Source organism: Myotis nattereri, assembly GCF_964212035.1.
Source record: "Myotis nattereri genome assembly, chromosome: 19".
In the NCBI taxonomy this organism is placed as follows: domain Eukaryota; kingdom Metazoa; phylum Chordata; class Mammalia; order Chiroptera; family Vespertilionidae; genus Myotis; species Myotis nattereri.
This window is the reverse complement of record NC_138095.1, coordinates 23,093,540-23,116,451: the sequence shown is the minus strand read 5'-3', so window position 1 is coordinate 23,116,451 and position 22,912 is coordinate 23,093,540. Positions and strand designations below refer to the sequence as shown.

Here is a 22,912-nt window from a genome sequence, read left to right as displayed (position 1 = left end):
TCTTCACCTGCAACATTATGGAAGTTGGGCTCTATGAACTTCACGGTTCCTTCTTGGATTCCTTAGACCTTTGGCTCTGGGGAAATCCCGTCTCCCTCTGCTGATAGACTGGAAGACTTTTGTTTCTATGATGGCTGTTTCACCCATGATTTCTGCTGGTGTCTGAACATCTGTGCTTCTGGGGCCAGTGCTGCCCTGGACTCCTGACTCTCCCTTCTTGCCTGGCTCCCACGCTGAATTCTTGCAGCTGGAAGCAGCGATATCACCGAAGGATCGAAGGGCCTCTGGACAAGGCACTTGCTATTTAAGGTGTGGAATTAACTTAGCACCAAGCAGATTGGCAGCAGCTGAAGAGAAACATTCTTCCGCTATCAATCATGTGGTTATTGAGCTTTGCTATTAGATCCTTTTATTTCCTGGTTAAAGAACTGTGCTGGGGCCCCTAAATGCAGATATTTAAGACTGGGCTTTGCAGTAGAGCCAGGGAAGGGACGATAGAGCTTGGTGGAAACTTTTTTCCTTCGGAGATAGACATATATTTGCAATAGGTGCCCGGGGAATGGGGGGGAGGGGTGTTACTTCTCTGAGCCTCAGTTTCTTCTTCTGTAAGAAGGGGCTAGGGCTTTCTCCTTTGTTGAGCACCTCACTACCATTTATTGCGTGGTTATAACACTGGTGTTGGCCCCGGAGACCTGAGTTCAAGTCTTTTTTTTTTATATATTTATTGATTTTTTTATAGAGAGGAAGGGAGAGGGAGAGTTAGAAACATCGATGAGAGAGTAACATTGATCAGCTGCCTCCTGCACACCCCCTACTGGGGATGTGCCCGCAACCAAGGTACATGCCCTTGACCGGAATCGAACCTGGGACCCTTGAGTCTGCAGGCCGACGCTCTATCTACTGAGCCAAACCGATTAGGGCCTGAGTTCAAGTCTTGACTTGGCCTCTTCCTAGCTGCGTGACCTTGGCTGTGTGACTTCCCCTCTCTAAGCCTCAGTTTCCTTATTTATAAAAGGGGGCTAGGCACAGTGATATCACATAGGTTTCTTTGTAAGAGTTAAATGACTTGCCATAGTAACTGGCAAATAGTAGATGCTCAATGAACATCAGACATTGATTTCAATGATGATACTACAATGGCCAACATCATCCCTGAAATAATGCACGCCAAGTGTTTAGCATAAAACCTGGCATATAATGGTGTGTGTGTGTGTGTGTGAAACTAGAGTTAGCTGAGGGTATTTGTTTATTTTATGTCAGAAACCTTACTAAGACCTTTGCCTATCTGGTTAACTTCCACACTCACCATCTCCCTTGTAAAAATTTAATAGATATTTACTGAGCACTTACTAGGTGCCTGGCTCTGGGAATAAAGTGAGGCAGGTAGCACCCCCCTCCCCCCGCCCCCCCCCCCCCGCCCCGCCCCACCGAGGCCACAGAGCTGGTGAGCAGCAGAGTCGGGATTTCCTGGCAGCTCTTTTGGACTCTGGAAGCTTTGGCAGCTCCCAGGCCACATGGCATTTTCAAGGCTGTGGTCTGTGCTAAGCTCCTGCAGCCACGCTCAGTCGTCTATTTGGTCCTAACTCTGACTTGCTGTGTGATGCCAGGTAAGTTACCTCCCCTCTCTGGGCCCCTCCCAGGTCTTCCATTCTTTGATGTCTTCACCAATAATTCCTTAGTTGTTTTATTTGCCATTCTATGCTTTATTTTGAGATAGATAGAAGATAGATAGATATTTAACGTATCCCTAAGGATTTAAAAAGTTCACGCTCAGTTGTGTTTTAGCGTTAAGTGGCAGATCCCCTGATGGCGCTGGGAGGTTCATGGAGGGTTAAGGACTAGGTATTTGGGGTGCGGAGGTTTAGCCTGGGGGCTCCTGGCTCATTTTAAGATTGTGCACCTGTTCCCACCGCCAAACCAGTAATGCAAAGCAGATGATCCTAATTGCTGCTGCAATACCGGGCATCCATTGGGCACCTAACATTCACTGTTTGCACTTGCTTGAATCCTTTGCTCTCATGGGCCCCTCCTGGAAAGCCCTGTCTCCACTGCAGCTTGACCAACACTCAAGATTCTGCTTGGATGTCGCCCTCTTTGTGACATTTCTACAACCCGCCGAGGTAAATCCAGCGTCCCGCTACGGCCCCATCCCCACCCCGCCATCCACAGCTTCTCACCTTGTTTATTTATGGCCCTACATCTCTTCCTGAACTCGAGCGATGTCTGGGAGCCCCTTGCTTCATCACAGACCTATAGCTGGTCCCCACAAAGGCTGTTTAAGTCAATGGAAGTGGAGGCTTCGGTGTGTGCAAACTCTGGCTGTCCTTTCCTGGCTGTGTGACCTGAGGAAGCCACTTAACCTCTCTGTGCTGTCAGTTCCAAATCCACAACATAATGACGGTAATATCTGTCTTACAAGGATTCTTGGTAACCGTGATCTCCATTTATGAAGCTCCCACTATGCGCCAGACCCCATGCAATGTGCTCTGCATACCTTATCTCCAAATTGGGTGATCACCCCTCTATAATGATCTCTACTCACATTAGCTTTAAAGTATGTCATTATTATCTCTACATAATAATGTGCACATTCATTATTGCTCATGGATATAAACTACCCAGCACATAGTAGGTCCCATATAAGTAGTGACTCATTAGAACCATTATCTTTTTTTTTTTTAAAGAGATGTTTTTCTTTTTTTCTTTTTTTTTTTTTAAAGGTGGGTACTTTTTTTTTTTTTTAAATACATTTTATTGATTTTTTACAGAGAGGAAGGGAGAGAGGGATAGAGAGCCAGAAACATCGATGAGAGAGAAACATCGATCAGCTGCCTCCTGCACGCCCCCTACTGGGGATGTGCCCGCAACCAAGATACATGCCCTTGACCGGAATCGAAACTGGGACCTTTCAGTCCGCAGGCCGACGCTCTATCCACTGAGCCAAACCGGTTCTGGCAGAACCATTATCTTAAATGCCCACAGCATCAACAGACCTGCCCAGTAGATGAGGGAGGAAAAAAGTCCCCACGTGCCGGGCACACGTGGCTATGTCCTCATGACTCAGCAAACACTGCCCAGCGCCTACTGTGGGCCACCTACCCACATCAGTTTGCAGTGCAAATGCTTCCTTCCGGGCCACTGTGATACATAACAATTGCAAACACTTAGGCAGGGCTGAGGGGCCCTGAGGACAAAATTATTTTTACTATCAAACTCAAATTGGTTTACTAAAACTGTCAGCGGAAACCAAACGAGATAAATTAAACCCAGCAGCTCTCGGGCCTCACGTAACCCTCGCTGGTGAGATGCTATTTTCACTCCCTCTGGGGGAGGAAGAGGGTGCCAAGTCCAGATGCCACTCTGCCAAGTGTGTGCCAGAGTTTGCCAGAGAAAGCCCCGGGCTGGTGACTGGAGGACTGGGCTCCCCTCGCCAAAGTTTTAATCCTGTTAACTGCTTAACGCCCTTCCTCTGCTACCCAATTAGGGCGAATCCAGACTCTCCAGTGCGACCTTCATGGCCCTGCCTGATTCCACTGCTACCTCCTATATCACTGAGCTCCGGAAACACAGGGCTTCCTCCCAGGCCCTAGAGACCCAGCCAGCCGGGTGTGAATCCTAGCCCCTCCAGTTCCCAGCCAGGTGATCATAGTCTTCCATCTCTCTGAGCCTCAGTTTACTCAACTGTAAAATGGAGCTAATCATGGAACCCACTGCATTGCTTGTTGTGAGGCACCCAGGATGTGAAGGCCTGGGATGCACTATGTGTTCAGCACATGTTTGATATCATGGACAAAGGAGAAGAGCATGGTGCTTTCCTGCTTCTGGACCTTAGCACATGCTATTCCTTTGGGTTGGAACACTGTTCCCGTCCATCTTTGCCCATCTTCTTTCTGTCTTTCAGGTCTCAGCATAGATGAGGGTTTCTCTAGTTTAGCATGATGGCCACTTGGGGCTGGCTAATTCTTTGTGGTGAGGCTGTCCTGTGCAGTGTAGGATGCTCAGCAGCATCCCTGAACTCTTCTCACTAGATCCCGGTAGCTCTCCCGCCCATCATCAATTTTGACAACCAGAAATGCCTCTAGATACTGTCAAGTGCCCCCCTGGGGACAACATTACCCCTGACTTCGATGCTACTTTCTCAGGAAAGCTTTTTCTCCATGTCCCTACCAGGCTGTGCACCTACTGTGTGCAAACACCAGCCATGGGGCATTGGTGGGGGGCGTTTTAATTGGAACATCTAAAAGGTACCATCAATGAGTACAGGAAACAGCCACACAGCCAGTAAGTCCATTCATATAGCATTTCTTCATTGAGAAACCATTTACTGAGCATCTAGTATGTGTCATGCTCTGTCTTAGACCCTAGAACAGAGTTTAGTCAGACCAGGCTCTGACTGCAAGGACCTGCTGGTGTAGTTGAGAGAGACAGACAGGAAGTAAACTACTGCAACACAGAGAGTCTGTGTTACAGAACCCTCCTCCTCCTGGCAACCCCAGACAGTCAGTCCTTTGAAATGCTGTGTTTGCTCTGGCCACAGGGCCTTTGCATGTTCTGTTCCTTGTGGGTGTACCACTCCAACCCATCCTTTAGTTCTGAGCTTTAGCATCAAATCCCCAAGGAAGGCCTTCCTGATCTTTCTCTTTATATCACATCTCCATTACAGAATCTCATAGCACCACACACCTATCCTTACATCAGTGATCAGAGTTATAGTACACAATTATTGGTTTATTTCCTCATTTAGTGCCTGCTTCTTTAGTAGTCAGAATTTCCTGAGCATAGGGGCTTTCTCTCTGTGTGTATGAGGTTGTTTCCTTCACCACTGGGACCCCAGTTCTTTGCACAGCCCCTGACAAATAGTAGATGCTTATTTAATATTGGCTGAAATAATAAAGCAGGACCAATTTCTTCCTAAGTCTGGATGAGTTGGGGTGGGGTGGGGGTCCACCAATAAACACTCACAATTGGATATCTAAGAAGATCCGTTTCTCCTCCCCCACGTGGATCTTCCAGATACAATCTTCACCTTCCGCATACGGCTCTGGCCAGTTTGGGGACAGCACTACCCCAGCCACAGCAGACAGCTCCCCACCACACATGGCTGTAAAAGACATAGACAGACACACTTATTTATGAGGAAGTCACTATGGCATAGTGGTTAAGAGCGTGGGCTATTGCCCCACCAGCATGGCTCAGTGATTGAGCATCAACCTACAAACCAGGAGGTCACGGTTCGATTCCCAGTCAGGGCACATGACCAGATTGTGGGCTTGATCTCCAGTAGGGGGTGTGCAGGAAGAACTGATCAATGATTCCTTCTCATTATATATAATAAAAGCCTAATTGTCAAATTGTCCCCTTGACCGGGAGTTCGACCAGGAGTTCAACAGGGAGGAGTTCAACCAGGGGGCAGGGCTGGCCGGCCAACATCCCACGTCCCCTTCCCCCTGGCCGGGCCAGACCCCACCCGTGCATGAATTCATGCACTGGGCCTCTAGTTATTAATGTGTCTATGTCTCTCTCCCTTCCTCCCTGAAATCAATAACATATATATATATATTTTGAAGAGTGTTAAGTTATACAGCCATGGCTTGCCATGTTTGGTGAACAGGTGCCTTCACCTCAGGATGTCCACACATGTCTGTGGGGAGATTAAATTAGGGCTGGCCACCTGCCTCCTCTAATGGGGGTTGGTGAAGACAAGTCTATAGTTCTTTCAGGACCAAGGACAGAGCTCACAGGGCTGAAGGAAGCCTCAATAGCCAGTTCTTTCTTGTCTCAGGGTCAGTAGTGGCTAAGACATGGGGCATTCAGGTCAGGTGGACCCGGATTTGAGCCTTGCTTCTGACAGCAACACACTGTGTGACAAGGCAGGTAACTTCTTGGAGCCTCAGTTTCCTTTCTCTGTGAAGCCGGGGTAACACCACTGCTGACGTCACTGGGTTATTCTGGAGCATAACTGAACTCATGGGTGTCGAACATAGCACAGTGCCTGGCACGAGGTAAGTGCTCAGTAATTCATCATTAACCAGCTGTGAAAGACCCCGTCTCTGAACTGGAGGCAGAGACATGACCATACCTGGCGCCTGGCCCTTTAAATTCCACTCCGTGTTTACCGCGTTGGAAAGTTCTCAGTGTGGCAGAGGCCAAAGCACCAATAAATTCCGCTCTGTTAAACCAGCACATTTAATACAGAGATCAATCCCTCACCACGCGGGCTGTTACTTCACGCCAACCACCATCCAGGTGGCGGCTGCCAGGAGCGAGGGTTCTCTTCATTACTCCCAGGCTCCGCAGGGATCCAGGCTCGGGTGGCTCAGCCGCCCTGAATCTGGGAAATGGGGAGGGCAGAGCACTGGGGCCTGCGTAGAGGAGGTCCTATGAGCCAACGCTGTCCAGAGGGGCTCAGAGCACAGGGAGACCTGAGTGCCAATCCCGCCCCTGCCAGTTACCCTCCTCGTGCCCTCAGGCATGTCACTGGGCAGCCTCAGTTTTCTCCTCTGTAAATGGGGCCACAGGAAGGGGTGCAGTGAGGATTAAATCAGGTAATCGCATACAGCCCTTGGCAGAGTGCCTGGAGCACAGGTTCTGCACTCCTATTAACAGCTGTCATTATCACCATTACTAATAATTGGGCTCGGGACTGCTGGATTGGGGGGTGGTTGTGCACTGCACAGGAATACATAACGGAGGGGGCGCCTTAGAGATCTTGTCACTAAGCTGCACCTCTGTGCCTGGACAAAGAGGCACCTCTTAAAAATGATCAATTTTCATGATAAATATTGCATATCCAGTATCATTACAGTTAATCTATAATAATAAAAGCATAATATGCTAATTAGACCGGACGTCTGTCCTTCCAGACGAAGCTGGGGCTGCGAGGGAAGCCCGGGTCCCAGGTGCCAGAGGGAAGCCGGTGCTGGCAGCCGGGGGAAGGAAGGCCTACTCTTGCATGAATTTCGTGCATTGGGCCTCTAGTGTTTTTGTAAAACAAGCCACCTTTGCATAGCAGGTGGGCTAGAAGGAAGGACACGCATTGGGGGTGATTTTACGTAATGGGTAATGGGACTGGGCGTGGCTTTTGTCTTCCCATATTTTCCCAATGACCTTTACTGCTCATCAGCTACATTGATGAAGTTGGTTTTGAAACATTTACATTGCACTGTGCGACTTTGAAAGTCTCTTTTAGGTCTAAGTTTCAAGGATTATAGGAATCTAAAGTCATTCACTGAGAAATGGTTTAATGACATGGTGCTTGTGCAATAATTTTGATTTTTTTTTTGTTTATTAAAAAAAGAAAATGTATTGATTTTGCCTTGGCCAGGTAGCTCAGTTCGTTAGAGCATTGTTCCGATACGTCAACGTTGCAGGTTCGATCCCCTGTCAGGGCACATACAATAATCAACCAATAAATGCATAAATAAGTGAAACAACAAATCAACGTTTCTCTCTCTCTCTCTCTCTCCCCATTTTCCTTACTCTAATAGCAATCAATCAATAAAAACATTTTTAAAAATTGTCTATTTTTTTCAAGGATAAGCAGCAAACCTCACCCACAGGACAGGAGTCCTGGAAAGGGTTCTGCTCCTAAAATTGGTAAGTAAAGTGGTGACAGGCCTGTAACCATTCACCTTGCTTTTTCCATCTGGGGGGTGGAGGTCCCCGGGAGCTCCAGGAGGCGGGCGGTGGGCCACTCACCTCTGCACAGGGGCTCCGTGTCATTCCAGTACGGGTCCCGCACGTTGACGCACTCAATGACGGCCGGGCCCTGCTCCAGGGAGTGGCCGGGGTCGCAGGTGAACTCCACTATGGTGCCGATGTTGTAGGTCAGGTCGGATGTGGTGAAGTTCCCATTCTGAATGTAGGGCTCGTAGCAGTGGCCTTTCTCAAAGGCTGGGGAGGGGGTGCACAGGGGGCAGCAGCTCAGATGAGTCCAGGACGGCTCCCAGGCTGCCTCTCAGGAAGATGGTCCCTTCCTCACATTTGGGGACGCGCCAAAGAAAACGGGCACCAGACCCTGTGATCTGGGTCCAGGGGCCATTCATTTGGTGTCTTGGGTCTCACTGTTTTTCACATTTAAAATAGAACTAAGACTCTCTGCCCTCCCAACCCTGCAGCGCTTTTGTGTTTAAATTCCTTTTTCTGTCCCATATGGATTCTCCCCATGTCCCATAACTAAGAGCTCCAATTTCTGCCACTTGAAACTGTAAGTCTGTCCAAGAGAAAGACCAACTTTTCTTAGGGAAGATGGGACAGAAAGTTCCCCAAGGGCATCCTTTCTTAAAGGGCCAGGGCTGAGCAGGAGAGGCCCTGGCTACCGATTCTTGGCGGAAGGGGTGGCTGGACCCTGAGAGGTCTCACTGAGTAGAGCGAGCTTAGGGATCCAGACTCAAGATGGACAGAGCCTTACGTCCGTTTTCTTCTAACTCAAGTTCCCTCACCTCAGTGTACTCACCTAAAAGATAGCAACACCTCTCACGTTACAGCGTGGCAAACATCACACGCACACGGGCATAAGACACTGGGCGCAGAGTAAGTGCTCAGTAAGTGGTGGTGTTGTTATTACAAATCCAGGGGTCAGTTTGGTCACAGGGTCTCCCCCGTCTTTGGACAGCCAGGTTTCTACTGCCCAGGACCCAGCCCCAGCCCCGCCATGCTTCCCCTGATCCCGCACCACCACCCCAGGAGAGGGGGGGGCCCATGCTCCCTCACCCTCGAACCGGATGTTGAAGGATGAGGCTGCCCGCGCCTGGTCGGACGTGAACTCGATTCGGATGCTATTGCCCTCGCTCAGCAGGCCCTCGAAGGGGACGCTCTCGGTGTGAAGGGAGTCATAGAGAAGAGCAGACTTGTTGGTCAGCCCGCTGTAGACCATCATCCTGGCAGTGGGAAAGGAGAGGAGGGCCCCTGAGAGGTCTTCTCTGGGCACCGACACAGCAGCCGGAGGGGTGTGCATGGAGCCCCTCATTCCCAGATTTAAATCCCAACTTGGCCCCTTACTTGCCCAGACAAGCTGCCTTATGTTATGGAAGCTGTTTCGTGTTCTGTAGAAAGTTTGTCATAGACTCACGGATTGATTCTGAGGTTATAGGGAAAGCGATGTGTCTGATGGAATAAACCAAGCTAATTAGCTGATACCGATTAATTTATACCCAAGAGTGAGGAGGAACCCCTTCACAGTCTTCTGATCCCTGCTGACTGTTGTATCTTGGGGGCCATGCCCCAGGAATCCTCTTTCGAAGAACTAAAGCCTTTGACAAAGGAGGTCACTCTGGAGGAAAACCTCAAGGTCTCAGAATCTTGGTAGCCTCTTAATCTCCCCCAAATAGCAATTTTCTAGTTACGTTCTTTCGAATGTCTGAAATAGCCATACATTTGATCTCAAAACCATATGTAGTCTGTAGTCAAATGGGTTTGGAAAATGCTGGGCTAAATAGAAATTAAACATCTTCTTCCTGCAGGACTTGCCAGTGCCTTTGCTGGCTAATGCACATTAGTACCTTCCAAGACAGGGATAGGGTATATGGTGTCCCCCAAACATGTCTGACCAGAGAACCCACCTTTCATGTTGCATATCATGGAACTGGAGTTTAGAAAGACTTCATTTAAAAAAAAATATGAATCCTAGAGTTCATTTTTTTTGGGGGGGGGGTAGGGAAGGGTTATCTTTAAACCTTTCTTCATGCACATCCTCTACTCAAAAGCCTTCCATGGTTCTCTTGAAGCAGTCGGGCATTCAAAGCCCTTCAACATATGACCCCAATTTATATTCTCTGCTTTTCCCAAGGTTAGATCAGGTCCCATTTCCTATCTAGCGCTAAGCTCTTACAACTTAAATATTGTGTTATATTAGCTTTTCCCCGCTCGAGCAAATATATGGAACGAATAACATTTAATTGTTCCTTTCTTCTTAGCACAACAAGTGTTGCATGGTGTGCATGTGTTGACTTTTAAACCCCCTGAACCACTACAAACTTCCCTCCCTACGGACACACTTGAGAACTGGTTTTCCCTGGTGGTTGTCAGCTCCTACCTCTGCAGACCTTGGCAGGGCCCCATAGAAACCACCAGTGAGGCTACAGTGCCAGCGTGGCGGCTCACTGACCATGATTTCAATAACTTCCAGAAAATACTCATTTGATTGACTTTTTTTCTGACCCACATTCTGGTCTACAAAATGCAAACTTGGCTTACCCCCGCTACCACTCAGACGAGGCAGAGCCAGGGTCTATGTTTTAGAACATGTCCTTTTCCCAGAGTTCCCAGGTTTGGCTTCTCAATCCGTCTCCAGAAGGAAAGACTGGGAATCTGTTTTTCAAGAGTCCCCAGACTTTTAAAGAGCCATTCAGATGCTACCAAGGTGCCCCATTCCTGCACCCTACAGTTAAAGCTGGGACTTATTGGTATGGAGTTGTTCAGGGTAAAGCTGGACTACTTGGTGGGAAGTGGACTCAAAATTGGGTAAGTTACTAGTTGTCTGGTGTTTTCTATTAGAATCCCTTCCCACCCAATGAGGTTAATTGTCTTGGTTTGAAATGTCAAAGAAGCCCAGACACTGTAATTCTAAGATCACAGTCTGATCCATCCACCAGTAAATGCTGTCAGCACCTTTCCCATATCCCATCAGCACTCAGGGCTTACAAATTTTATGCTGGATTTTTATCCAAAGTCTCTGAGAGCCAGCCAGCTCAGTAGCTCCAAGGGTGGAAGGCAATGCCAGGGAGTTTGTGTGCCTGGGAGCATCCTTCATCCAGTGATGGATGGGGTGGTAGGTAAGTAGCCCAGCTCCCGGCCCCTCCAGAAGGACCACTCTGACAATGCTCAACACAGTTTCCCAGGATCCCCAGTGGACAGAGCCCCACGTGCCCACACAGCCACCTGCTTATTAGTGCATCCTGTGCTGACTCCCTTTCCTCCTTGCTCATCTTCTCATGCCTCTACCAGTATATTCTAGGATCAACTCCCAAGTCAATGACTTCTCCTCACATCCTTGTCGCATCTCTGTTTCCAAGGGAACCAAACCCAAGACAGCAAGCCTAAGCAGCTAGGGTCCTAGATTTCAAGAACATTCAAGAATATTCTAGCATAAGGTCACAGAATGCTACAGTGTTAAGATTCTGGCTTCCATGTATATTGTGCAGCGGTTCTCAACCTGTGGGTCACGACCATCGGAAAACACATATAGCATATCAGATATTTACATTATGATTCATAACAGTAGCAAAATTACAGTTATGAAGTAGCAATGAAAATAATTTTATGGTTGGGGGTCACCACAACATGAGGAACTGTATTAAAGGGTCGCGGCGTTAGGAAGGTTGAGAACCACTGGCTTAGAGTCTACAGACATGCTCTCCCTTAGATACAGCCTGGTGACTTCTCCCTAGTTCTTTGACGTGCCTAAGTCGAGTTTTTCCATGTCAGCTTCTTACTCTACCAGGAACCTATAACCTCTAATTTCCCTGTTCTCCATGAAGCCGCGTATGTGACTGGGCACAGAGCAGGAGCTGAAAGAACACTCTTTCCCTGTTCAAGTGCAAAAAGGGATTTTCAGGAGAAAGAACGAGGAGCCAGGAGATGGGGGGGGGGGGCAGGGCGGGGTGGTCTAGATTCCCTTTTGCCTCTTTCCTTGTCCTGCTGTGCTGTCCTTGTGCTGCCCAGGGCAAGCCCTTTCCCTCGGCGGGCCCTCGCTTCCTCACCTGGGAAAGGAAGAAATCAAAGCTGACGATCTCGTAAGCTATCTGCGGGGATCCTCGGAGGTTTACCTGTCCTTCTCATGAAGCAACAGCCTCTCAAAGTGAAGGTGTAGCTTCTGGCCCTCGGGAGCTTCGATCGTCCACACACAGAACTGACTCCCGTTGGCGCTGCCAGGGTAACTTGGAGAGAGGACGTGGCCGATGGTGGCATTGTGCACAGTCCCTCCACATGGGGCTGGGGTAGAAGGCGAGAGAGAGAAGAGGGAGAAGGGAGAGGGAGAGAGTCAGTGCTTCATCCTCCCCTGACCTCCAGCCCTACCCTTTCTTGGGAGAAACAAATAGGGTGGGAAGAGAGAGAGAGACCACGGAGAAGCCCTGGCCTGCTGGGTGGGGTTCATCCTGTTTGATAGGAGATGTCATTCCATGATGTGAACCATCACCATGTGAGTCTCATGGTAGGGAAGGACTGTGATTTAAGGATGCTTCTATGGTGCTGGCTGTACCCTGGTTCTTCATTACAAAAGGGTCATCAGAAAGACATAAATAGGCAGTTTACAACAGATAGATGCTTTGAGTACTCAGTAAGCCCTAAAACATTCAGCCCCCACCAATAACAAAAGAAATGTCATTCTAAACTCTATTCTATTTTCATCCACCAAATCGGTCAAGGTAAAAGTAGCAATAAACCAGAGATGAGGGAAGGTGAGGGAAAATGGTTACCCTCATTCAGGACTGGTCAGGAGGCAAATTGCATGACCTTTCAGGAGAGCAATTTGGTGAAAAATCTAGAAAGTATTTCCAAATGCTTTGACCTAGTAATTGAGGTTCTGGGAATTTATGCTAAGAGGAGACGTAGAGGTTTTCACAGAAGTGTATGGATGAGGATGTCCACAGCTAGATTTCTTTAAAAATATATATATTTTTTATTGATTTTTTACAGAGAGGAAGGGAGAGGGATAGAGAGTTAGAAACATCGATGAGAGAGAAACATCGATCAGCTGCCTCCTGCACACCCCGCAGTGGGGATGTGCCCACAACCAAGGTACATGCCCTTGACCGGAATCGAACCTGGGACCCTTGAGTCCGCAGGCCGACGCTCTATCCACTGAGCCAAACCGGTTAGGGCGTAGATTTTTTTCCTAAGAGCCAAAACAGGATAACCAACATGAATGTCTACTCACAGGTGCTCGGTAAATAAATACATTCCATTCATACAGTTTTAGAAACTGTGCCCTCAAAAAATAGTTGAGAATATAGGAAAAGGCTACTATGCTTTAAGTAAAAAAAAAAAAAAATCTAGAAAATGGTCTGCCATAACTATTTCAATGAGCTATATGCAAGGGTCAATCGAGACCATAAATATAAAAGTGACTTGCTCCTATATTCTATATTTTTGTATTTCTTGAAAAAAAAGCTTTTTTAGTTTTGGCCGGTGTGACTCAGTTTGGTTGGGCATTGTCCCATGCATTGAAAGATCACACGTTCGATTCCCAGTCAGCACACATGCCCAGGTTGTGGGGTTCAATCCCTGGTTGGGGTGCATGTGGGAGTTGACCGATCGATGTTTCTCTTTCACATCAATGTCTCTCTCTCTCTCTCTCCCTCTCCCTTCCTCTCTCTTTCTAAAATAAGTAAAAAAGCATGTCCTTGGGTGAGGATTAAAATATATACATATACACATTTTTTTTAGCAGAACCATATAATACTTTTATCATAAAAATCTAATAAATATTAAAAAATGATTTATGAACTGGGAAGAGTTGTACAAGTGTAAAGAGGTAGGCCTGCCCTAACTGGTTTGGCTCAGTGGATAGAGCGTCGGCCTGTGGACTGAAGGGTCCCAGGTTTGATTCCGGTCAAGGGCATGTACCTTGCTTGCGGGCACATTCCCGGTGGGGAGTGTGCAGGAGGCAGCTGATCGATGTTTCTCTCTCATCGATGTTTCTAACTCTCTATTCCTCTCCCTTTATCTCCGTAAAAAATCAATTAAATATATTTTTAAAAAAGAGGTAGGCCTATTCTTAGTCTTAAGAGATACTTGGTTCCCATTAAATGGTTTCCAGGTGACCAATGAGAACCTGCAATAGGAGACTCAGCAGTGACTTCAAGCAATGCCATTGCCCAGAAGCCCAGCTCTCCTTTTAGCACCACGGACAGAGCACCGTGCCCCTGTCTCTCTCCGGGCTGCCTTCCTGTCCTAAATTAGAGGTTCAAGCCTGGCCTGTGTCAGGTACCTGCTGTGGATCTGGGACAAGTTACGGAAGCTCTCTGAACCTTGAGTTCACTGTAAAATGGGGATAATAATTCCACCCTCCTTAATAAGTAGCCGTGGTGAGAAACGAATGAAATGATTGGTGTAGTCCCTGGCACAGAGGAGCTCAAAACACAGCCAGCATCATCGTCCCATGGCTCAGGAGCTAAGGAGGTGGAGGACACTGTCCATGCTGGGGGCGCAGGCCATCTGTCCTCTCCAGGGTGCCCCTCATTTGCTGCTTCTCTGTTCCCCTTTCTTGCCTTATTAAGCCGACCGATAGCTCTGTTTGGTTTCATTTTGCCAGCCCTGGCTCTCCATCCATCTTTCTTAGCACAAATTGAGGCTTAATTCCTCCTTGATTTCACACATAGATAAAAATTAGTGTGAGGGAGGCGCAGAGACCAACTGCCCTATGGTTTGGGGGTTTTTTTCTTTGTTAAAAAGAAGAAAAATTCTGAAGGGCCTTGGGGGAACAATACTGCAACAATGAAATCTCAGGATTTATTATCAGCACTCATTTGCTTTTTGAATTCTGCTGATCATGAATGCCTGGAGGGCAGGAGTTATGTTTATTGCTCCAAGTATTCTCCTTGTACATGGCTCAGGGCCTGGCACATAGTAGGCACTCAGTTAATATGGCAGCCTGTGCTCTCCGGGTCACCTTCAGGACTTCTGAACCTAATAGGGTTTTGCTGTTTTGTTAGCTGAGGTTTTGTCCACTGGTGCAGGAACAGTGTGGTATAGCCCAGTGCCTCGCAGTCTACAATGTGCACAGGTATGACGCAGGGGCATGTTAAGGTGCAGATGTTGATGCAGTTGGTCCTGCATGAAGCCCAGGATTGTGCATTTCGAGTCATCTCGCTGGTCTGCAGACTGCACTTTGTGTGGTGAAGGTATAGAAAGGGAAAGAGCTCAGTAGAGAAGGGTTCTGGATTCAGTTCAATGGCTGTCTGGTGGCTTTGGCCACGTGCCTTCACCTCCATGAGCCTCAGTTTCCTTATCTGTATAATGGGGATAATGGTTCCATCACATAGGATTGCTGTGAGGATTTATTGCAGCCCTGGCATGGTGCTCAGTACATACTGACTGGGCTCAAAATATGGCAGCATGAACACCACAAGCACAAGAACAAAAGAATAAATAGATACATTAGGCTTCATCAAATTAAAAATGGTTGTTTGGTTTGTTTGCTTTTTTTTTGCATCAAAGGACACTAGCAAGACATAAAAGGACAACCCACAGAGTGGGAGAAGATATTTTCAAATCATATATCTAATAAAGGTCTCGCAGCCAGAATATATAAAGAGCTCTTTCAACTCAACAACAAGACAACCAACCAAATAAAAAAATGGGCAAAGGACTTGAATAGACATTTCTCCTAGAAGATGTACAAATGGCCAGTAAAGATGAGCATGTAAAGATGTTCAATAAATATTATTAGCCATCAGGGAAATGCAAATCAAAACCACACGAGATACCCCTTCACAGCCACTAGGATGGCTATGACAGTAAAAAGAACACACGGACAATAGCGAGTGTTAGCGGGAATGTGGAGAAATTGGTACTCTTGAACGTGGCTGGCTGGTGGGGATGTAAAATGGTGCAGCCACTGTGGAAAACAGTTGGATGGTTCCTGAAAAGGTTATACGTAGAATTATCATAGGACCCAGCAATTCCACTACTGGGCACATACCCAAGAGAAATGGAAACATAGGTACACCCAAAACCTCGCGCACAAATGTTCATAGCAGCACGACTCATAATAGCCCAAAGTGGGAACAACTGTCTACCAATGAATGAACATGATATAAGGGGGTCTCTCTATACAATGGACTATAATCCAGCCGTAAGAAGGCATAAAGTTCTGACACACTCTACAACATGGATGAACCTTGGAAACAATATGCTAAGTGAACAAAGCCAGTCACAAAAGATCACATATGATATGATTCCATTGATATGAAATGTCCGGAATAGGCAAATTCGTGGAGACACGAAGCATATTGGCGGTGGCCAGGATGGAGGGAGAGGAGAGAAAGGGGGTGCCTGCTAACGGGGACAGAGTTTCCTTTTGGGGGTGATAAAGGTGTTCTGGAGCTACACAGTGGTGATGGTGGCACAGTACTGTGAATGCACTGAATGTCACTAACGGTGAAGTTCACCTGACGTGTCGTTTATCACATAATGCAACCGTAAGTGGCAGCGGTCTTCTGCATTTGGCGCGGTCTCTCGCCCGGGTGAGAGCCTTTTCCTGAGGTCGGTCTTAATGCCCTGGGCGTTGGTCTCGCCCCTCCTCCCGAGCCATCCCTGTTGGTCCAGCCGAGGCTGGCGGGTACCTGAGCAGATGGGCTCGTGGCTGCTCCAGTGGGGCTTGGAGGCGTTGATGCACGTCAGCGTCTTGGCGCCCTGGAGCTCGTAGCCGAGGTGGCAGTGGAAGTGGGCCACCCCGCCCGAGTGCAGGTCCATCACGGTGACGTCCCCGTAGTCCGGCCGGCGGGGGAAGCTGCAGCTCAGCATGAAGGCTGGGGAGAAATGCAGAGGCAGACAGTCACCCCCCAGGGGCAGAGCTAAAGAACGGGACCCACACCCTGGGAGCCAGTGTGTGCTGGGGAGGAAAGATGGGGTCCCTGGTGGCTCCGGAGAGCTGCAGGGGGCATTTTTGTGTCTCTTGTTGGCCCTATGGCGCCAAGACAAGCCAGGTGGGCACCCTTTCTAGGTACAAAGATCCCCTAACCCTGCCTAACCAGAGGCAACAAGTTTGGGGTGAACAATGAGTTCCCAAACCTCGTTTGAGCCCCTCTCCACATGGACCTAGAATGGCTTCTCCTTGCGCATAGAAGGGGCGGTATTGCCCAAGCGGGGGTAGCCCCTCCTGCACGAACATCTCAGTACCTTGAAATTCCAGCATTTACCAGAACTGCCAGGAGGTTTTATTATTTACTGTGTTAAAGAAGTACATAGATTATGACACCAGAGATGAAAATAATGTTTTGACAGCTGTAATTCAATATGACTGGCTTCCTTTTTCAGTGAGATTGTCTTTTAATGCTCTTAAAAATATTATTTTGAAAAGGGGTCCATAAGTTTTTATCAAACTGTAAAGGTGGGTGGTTCCCCGCCCCCCCCAGGAGAAAGAGTTTGAGAATCTTTGGCTCCAGGGGGAAACTGAGGCAGATGGCGACATCCTACCTTGGTAGTGCAGCTGGAAGGTGCCCAGGCCATCGTCCTGGAAGGTGCGGAAGTAGACGGAGATGGTGTTGGTGGGGCTTCGGATCACCTGCCCCTCCACGAGGAGCGTCTGGTTGGCCAGGACGGTCAGGGTGGGGCCGTCCACCCCACGGATGGAGAGCAGCTCCCCCTCAGACAGGTTGACACTCTTCACCTGGGGACAGTCAGGGGTAGACACAGAGAAACTGAGTCAGGTTTGAGCCGTGGCCCTCGGAGGCTGCCAGGCTGCCAATGCAGCACCTGCAACCAGCCCCTAGTCAATGGGACAGAGGAAAGCCAAGCTGAAGGGCAGCCCCTTGCCCAAAGTCATGCAGCTTTAACTAGTAGAGCTGAGACCCCCCAAACCCAGATGTTGGAGCACTATGTCACCCTGGTTTTCCATCTGAGTTTGCAGCAAAGGTTTATGAATCAAATGCACTAGGTGGGGCTTCCGAGAGAGAGAGAGAGAGAGAGAGAGAGAGAGAGAGAGAGAGAGAGAGAAGCAGGATATCAGAAGACTCCTTCTGGGTATAATGCCTCCAATTTGTCAACAGGTCCCCTTCCCTTCATGTGTGCTAAGCTATCTCAGCTGTGCACCAAGTTAGGAACTCCTATTCAGTCGTCAAAGCCTGGCTCAAATTGCCCTGGTTAGGGCAACAAGAGAACCAAACTAGCCAGGATGATAACAGTAAGCCTGACTCAGGCGATCGCTCGGAGACTTCCTGTGGGAAGAGGCAGCCACTCAGGGGCCTCTCCGGGTTACCTGGAGCTCCACCCCGTAGCCAGTGTAGACCGTCACGTTGTACGTGCACTCAAGGAAGCTGTTGAGGGGCAGCGGCGGGTAGTCGCTGGAGTCGATGTAGCCTTCGGGATCTGAGAGGCTCACACTGCAGAGAGCTGGAGGAAAGCACTGGAATCAGGACGCGGACAAGAGCTCAGATGGGACGTCTCAGAGGGGCTGCGGGTGGAATAGGGCCTCAGGGGAAACCTGGGTTCCCCTGTCCCCCCCCGCCCCCCCACTGTTGTCAATTCTCCTTCAGCTCCAGAATCAACACGATAATCAAAAGAGCACTAGTTGACACTTACTACATGGGACCAGGCACCATTCTGACCCCATTCACCCGTGTAGGGACTAATATTTTGTCCCCATTTTAAAGATAAGTAAACCAAAGACCAGAGAGGGGCAGCGTCTGGGTCAAGCTCACATAGCAATAGGGTTCAAACCCAGAGATCATACTATTGAACGAGTGACCACATTGCATCTGTCCAGATCCGCATAGGATGGACAGTTGGTGTCTCTGTTTGAAGATGGAAAAGAAGATAGAAAAAGAAAGGCTGGGCCATGGAGGTGCATTTTATCAAGTCTAGAGAAGTGCATGTAACGGTAAAAGCAAAGGCACGCTGGAAAGGCTACGGCCTTCCGGGCAGGCGTTCCCAAGATGGAAAGGCTTTGAATCCCGCTCTTCAGCTGTGTGGCCTTGGGCAGGTTGCTTGATGTCTCAGGGTCTCAGTTGTCCCATCTTTAAAATGGGGATACTGAGTCTGAGCCACAGGATCAAGCTCAGCGCTAGTGTTGGATAGATGGTAATGGTTGGTGGGGCCTGGCCCTCCCTGCCCACCCATGCCCTGCCCCCTGTGGGTGCCTCCGTGACGCTGCAGGAGGCTGGAGCTGGGGGCCGCATACCTGGGGCCTGCTCCGTGGTGATGACCGTGGTGGTGATAATGGTGGACGTTGTGGTCTCCTGGCTCTCCTCTGAGGCCGACCCGGTCAGCTCATTCTCACCTTTGTCCATCGAGGTCATGGGACTGGCGTCCTCAAGAGGAGCCTCCTGGGCCTCATCGGGCACCGTGGGCTCCTCGGGGTCCGGCCTCTGGGGGAGCGTGTGGGCCATGTAGGGCTGCGAGGTGAAGGGAGAGATCTGCAGGGGCGCAGGTGTCGTGGGCACTGCACCTCGCCTCCGGTCCAGCCAGAGGGGCTCCTCCGACGACGGCAGCCGAAATGTCTCCTCACCCTCGGAGGCCACAGGGTCGGGGTCCCCGGGCGGGCCAGCCTTCTCCGTGGCAGAGGAGGGGAGACCCAGGCCCGGGGATGCAGGCTGGGACCCCATCCTCAGGAGGCCTGCGGCGGAGGTGGCCTTGGGTCGCAGCTGCTTCCTGGACGAGTTGGCCTGCTTGAGTGAAGACAGCTTCTTCCTGGGGAGGGAGGCGAGCTTGGTGCTGGGCTCCTCTGGAAGCAGCGTGGACAGGGCCACGGGGTCTGGACGAAGGGAGGCGGTGGTCCCGTCCAGCTCCGGGTCCCGACGCTCTTCCCCGGACTGCGCTGGGTTGGGAGGGGCGGGTGTCACCTTCTCTTCCAGGCTGTCTTTGCTCAGACTGCCACCCCCCAATGCTCCCGAGGGTAGGAGGTACGTACTCGAAGGGCCTGCGTCTCCCTCCAGGGGCGCATCTTGGGAAGAGGAGAAAAGACACCAGTTAGCTTGGGGCTGGGGGTTTAGGTCCTCTGCCTTCTCTCAGGCTCAGGTGGCCCTTCTATGGGGCCTCCAGAGCTGGTCAGGATGAGGCACAGCTGATCCACAGATATGGGGGGGATGCCTGTCCCTCCCTCTCCCTTCTCTCCTGCTTCTATCCTTTCCTTCTTCATTTTTTCCTCTCCCTTCCTCCTTTTGCTGACCATAGAGATCAGGGTGGACAGTTCCAGGCCCGAGCTAAGCATTAGGGCCATGGAAGCCCAGGGCACGACCGTTTCACAGTCCAGCTGCATATGTCCCGGGAGAGGCAATAGGAAAGTAGAGATAATCACATTCAATGCGATACATTCTTAGAAAGAGAGAAGCTTGGCCTGTTACCAGGACAGAGAGGACAGGCCCCTAACCCAGTGTGCAGAGCAGGGCCTCCATGCACAGCCGGGCAGGCTGCTCGCTGCACAGGGACATCCCACTCAGAGGACCAGAGGGGCCGTAACCAGTCACCCTCTTCTTCTAGCTCCGTGCCTGGCTCAGGGCTCTATTGCCCTGGGACTGAGGGAGCAAGCTTCTTCTTCTTCTTTTTTTAATTAAATAATATACAAGTGACCTTGTGGGAGACACAGAAATATTTGAGGGTTCAGAATCGTGGGGCAGGTTCAGAAGAGAGGGGTGTGAGGAGCCTGGAGGCCTGGCTGAGGTCAGCAGGAACGAAGGGGACAGGGGCAGAGGCGGAAGCTAATTCCAAAGAACGCTGTGAGGTCGGGAGATCTGGGCCAGGCCCTGGTGGCCTTGTGTTCGCTGCCGATTCCTTCTGATTTGTTTTTGTCTGGAAAGTAAAACCACCTAGTCACCTTAAATATGGTCTGGCCCCGGCGGCTGGCTGGCAGACTCCTGCCTGAAATCGGCTTCGTGGACTTGAGACCCACGCTGCCAACTGCATGCTGACAAATGGCTTTACTGCTCTGAGCCTCAGTGTCTTCATCTGTAAAATGGGGCTTTTCTTCCCTATTTCCCAGGGTTGTCCTTGTTCAATACGTCAATGCACGTAAAACATACATACGTACATAGTACGTATGGGTGCCTCACCCACAAGGAGTGCCCAGTACATGCCAGCTGCTGCCACAGGTTTTACTCTCATCATTGGAACACGGCCCTGAGCAGGAAGCTGGAGCGGTCAGAACAGGCCCGATGTCTGCCTCGAGATCGCGAGGAATTATATTCTGGGGACAAGGGTGCTCTGACAGATAGCTGTCCTTGTCGATTTGCTGTAGAGAGACACTAACTCAGCCACAGTCTCCAGCCCTTCGGCACTGTCATTTAAATTTATCTTCGCCGCCGTCGGAAAGACTCGTTTACTTTCACAGAGTCAGCGGCAGTGGCTTAATCTATATAGACTGCAACAGTTTGCAACTGCACCAACAAATGTTCCTGTTGTGTAACATCGATTATCAGCCAGTGTGCACTGCAGGCTGATGGCGGTGCCAGGGCAGGAGCGCGCACGGGGAGGAGAGGATGTTTGAATGACCGGAGGGCAGAGCTAGGGCATTCAGGGGCCAAGCAGGTTTCCTGGTCCAAGGTGGGAAGTGTTGAGGTTTCAGAGTTGAATGTGGGTTCAAATCCTGCCTCTGACGGTTACAAGCCACAAGGGCCCGGGCAAGTCCATTAAGCCCCCTGTATGTAACTGATATTCCATCTGCCTCATAGGATGAGGGCAGATGTGGGTCTGCCCCAAAGCTGTGGCTTTTATGCTCCCTGTCACTTTTATCACGATTGATGCCGACTGTGGAGTGACAATAGGGTGATGGGACAGAAAGAGTGGCAGATATCGGTCACGGAACTAGCTCTTGAGACCCGATGCAGAGAGCTTGGGTGCAACCAGGGGCTGAGGGATCCGGACAGTGGTCCTACTCTGGCCTCTACTCCCTAGCATAACTTTGTATAGGTCTCTTCTCTCCATCTTCTCTCCCTGTGTCAAACAGGCTGCCTGGGCCAGATAAAGGCTGAGGGCCCTTCCAGCTCTGACACTGTCAATTTCTATAGGTGGATCTGGGAATTGACAATTATTTTTAGAGTCTTTTGTTCATTTTGTTTTAAAAAGGGCCAAGTGACAGCCTGGATCCTGACACTGACTCGTGAGTTTTGGTTGGGTCCTGTGGCTACATGGGTTTCAGCTAGTCCCTTCGCAACATGTCCCCTGATCACAGAGAGGGAGGTGAGAGAGAGGAAGAGGAAGAGGAAGAGGAAGAGGAAGAGGGAGGGAGAAAGAGATTAGGTAAACAGGTTTCGTCAGAGAAGGTGATAAAAGGATGATGAGTGACATAAAGCATGGCAGTGTGCCTTGGCCACAATCGTACTATTTATAACATTTGATGTTTGATGACTTTATCGAACGCTGACTGTGTGCCAGGCACGTGCTAAATGCCTTGTTCCCTCATTGAATTCTTCATTCCTCATTTTAAACTTCATTTAGTTCTTTCTCAGCCTTATTAGGTAGACATTATTCTTCCTCTTTTACGGATGGGCAAACGGAGGCTTCCGGATGTGACTGTTCCCAGGGCACAGAGCAAAGCTGGGTTTCCAACCTCCGTTTTCCTGATGCCAAAGACCATGCTACCAACGCTCTTAAGAATGATGGGGTATTGCAGTCACTGCCATCCTCCTCCAACTCAGCTTGAAGCAGCCTTTCCCCCCCACCCCCAACTCCTCTCTCTCTAACCCTCCTTCTGTTTGCATCTCTGCTGGGTGATCTATCTAGGTTGTGTTTGAAACCTCCCAGATGATACTCCCCATCCCCACCCTGCCCCAAGTGCTCCCAGCTCAGAGCTCACGCATGCTGGAATCTCTCTGGCCAGCTCCAACCTGAGGGCCAAGTTCAGGACAGATGGGTGTGTATCTGTGGTCCACAGTGCCTGCAGACTGCCAGGCCCGAAGGTCTTGTTCTCCGCCGGGATGCTGGCCAGAGGAGGGCTGGGCAAAACTAAGTCAAAATTGGATTCTAGGGCCTCCGAGACCCAGCAAGTTAATAACTTGCTTGAATAGGCTGGCTTTTCCTGGGGCCTCAATGACCACGGAGTTAAATGAACTCCTCTTTCTCAGAGCCCTTCACATTTCCAGTCACCACAGTCGCATCTGGCAGATCCTTTACCAGGTGCGCCTAGTGCCCCGCCCAAAGGCTGTCAATCAATCAATGAGTGAAAGCCTTGGGTCCCCCCTTTCTCTGCTGGTTGACACGCTGCAGGAGAGCGTCAATGCTCTAGGATGGGGTCCCTGCACTCCAGGAGAGACACCAC

General features: G+C 49.7%; 1 protein-coding gene across 2 annotated transcripts in view; it reads right to left on the bottom strand.

Moving 5' to 3' along the window:
• Positions 1-22,912, bottom strand: part of SEZ6L (seizure related 6 homolog like) — a gene marked incomplete at its 5' end in the record, with an annotated part of 130,020 nt that overhangs the window by 25,907 nt on the left and 81,201 nt on the right. For both annotated transcript variants that reach the window (XM_081113797.1, XM_081113796.1), the window contains 8 exons: positions 4,963-5,101; positions 7,699-7,893; positions 8,713-8,879; positions 11,766-11,931; positions 16,287-16,472; positions 17,140-17,332; positions 17,921-18,054; positions 18,842-19,603. In XM_081113797.1, coding sequence (XP_080969923.1) covers positions 4,963-5,101; positions 7,699-7,893; positions 8,713-8,879; positions 11,766-11,931; positions 16,287-16,472; positions 17,140-17,332; positions 17,921-18,054; positions 18,842-19,603 — 1,942 coding nt within the window. The remainder of the gene's footprint in view (positions 1-4,962; positions 5,102-7,698; positions 7,894-8,712; positions 8,880-11,765; positions 11,932-16,286; positions 16,473-17,139; positions 17,333-17,920; positions 18,055-18,841; positions 19,604-22,912) is intronic.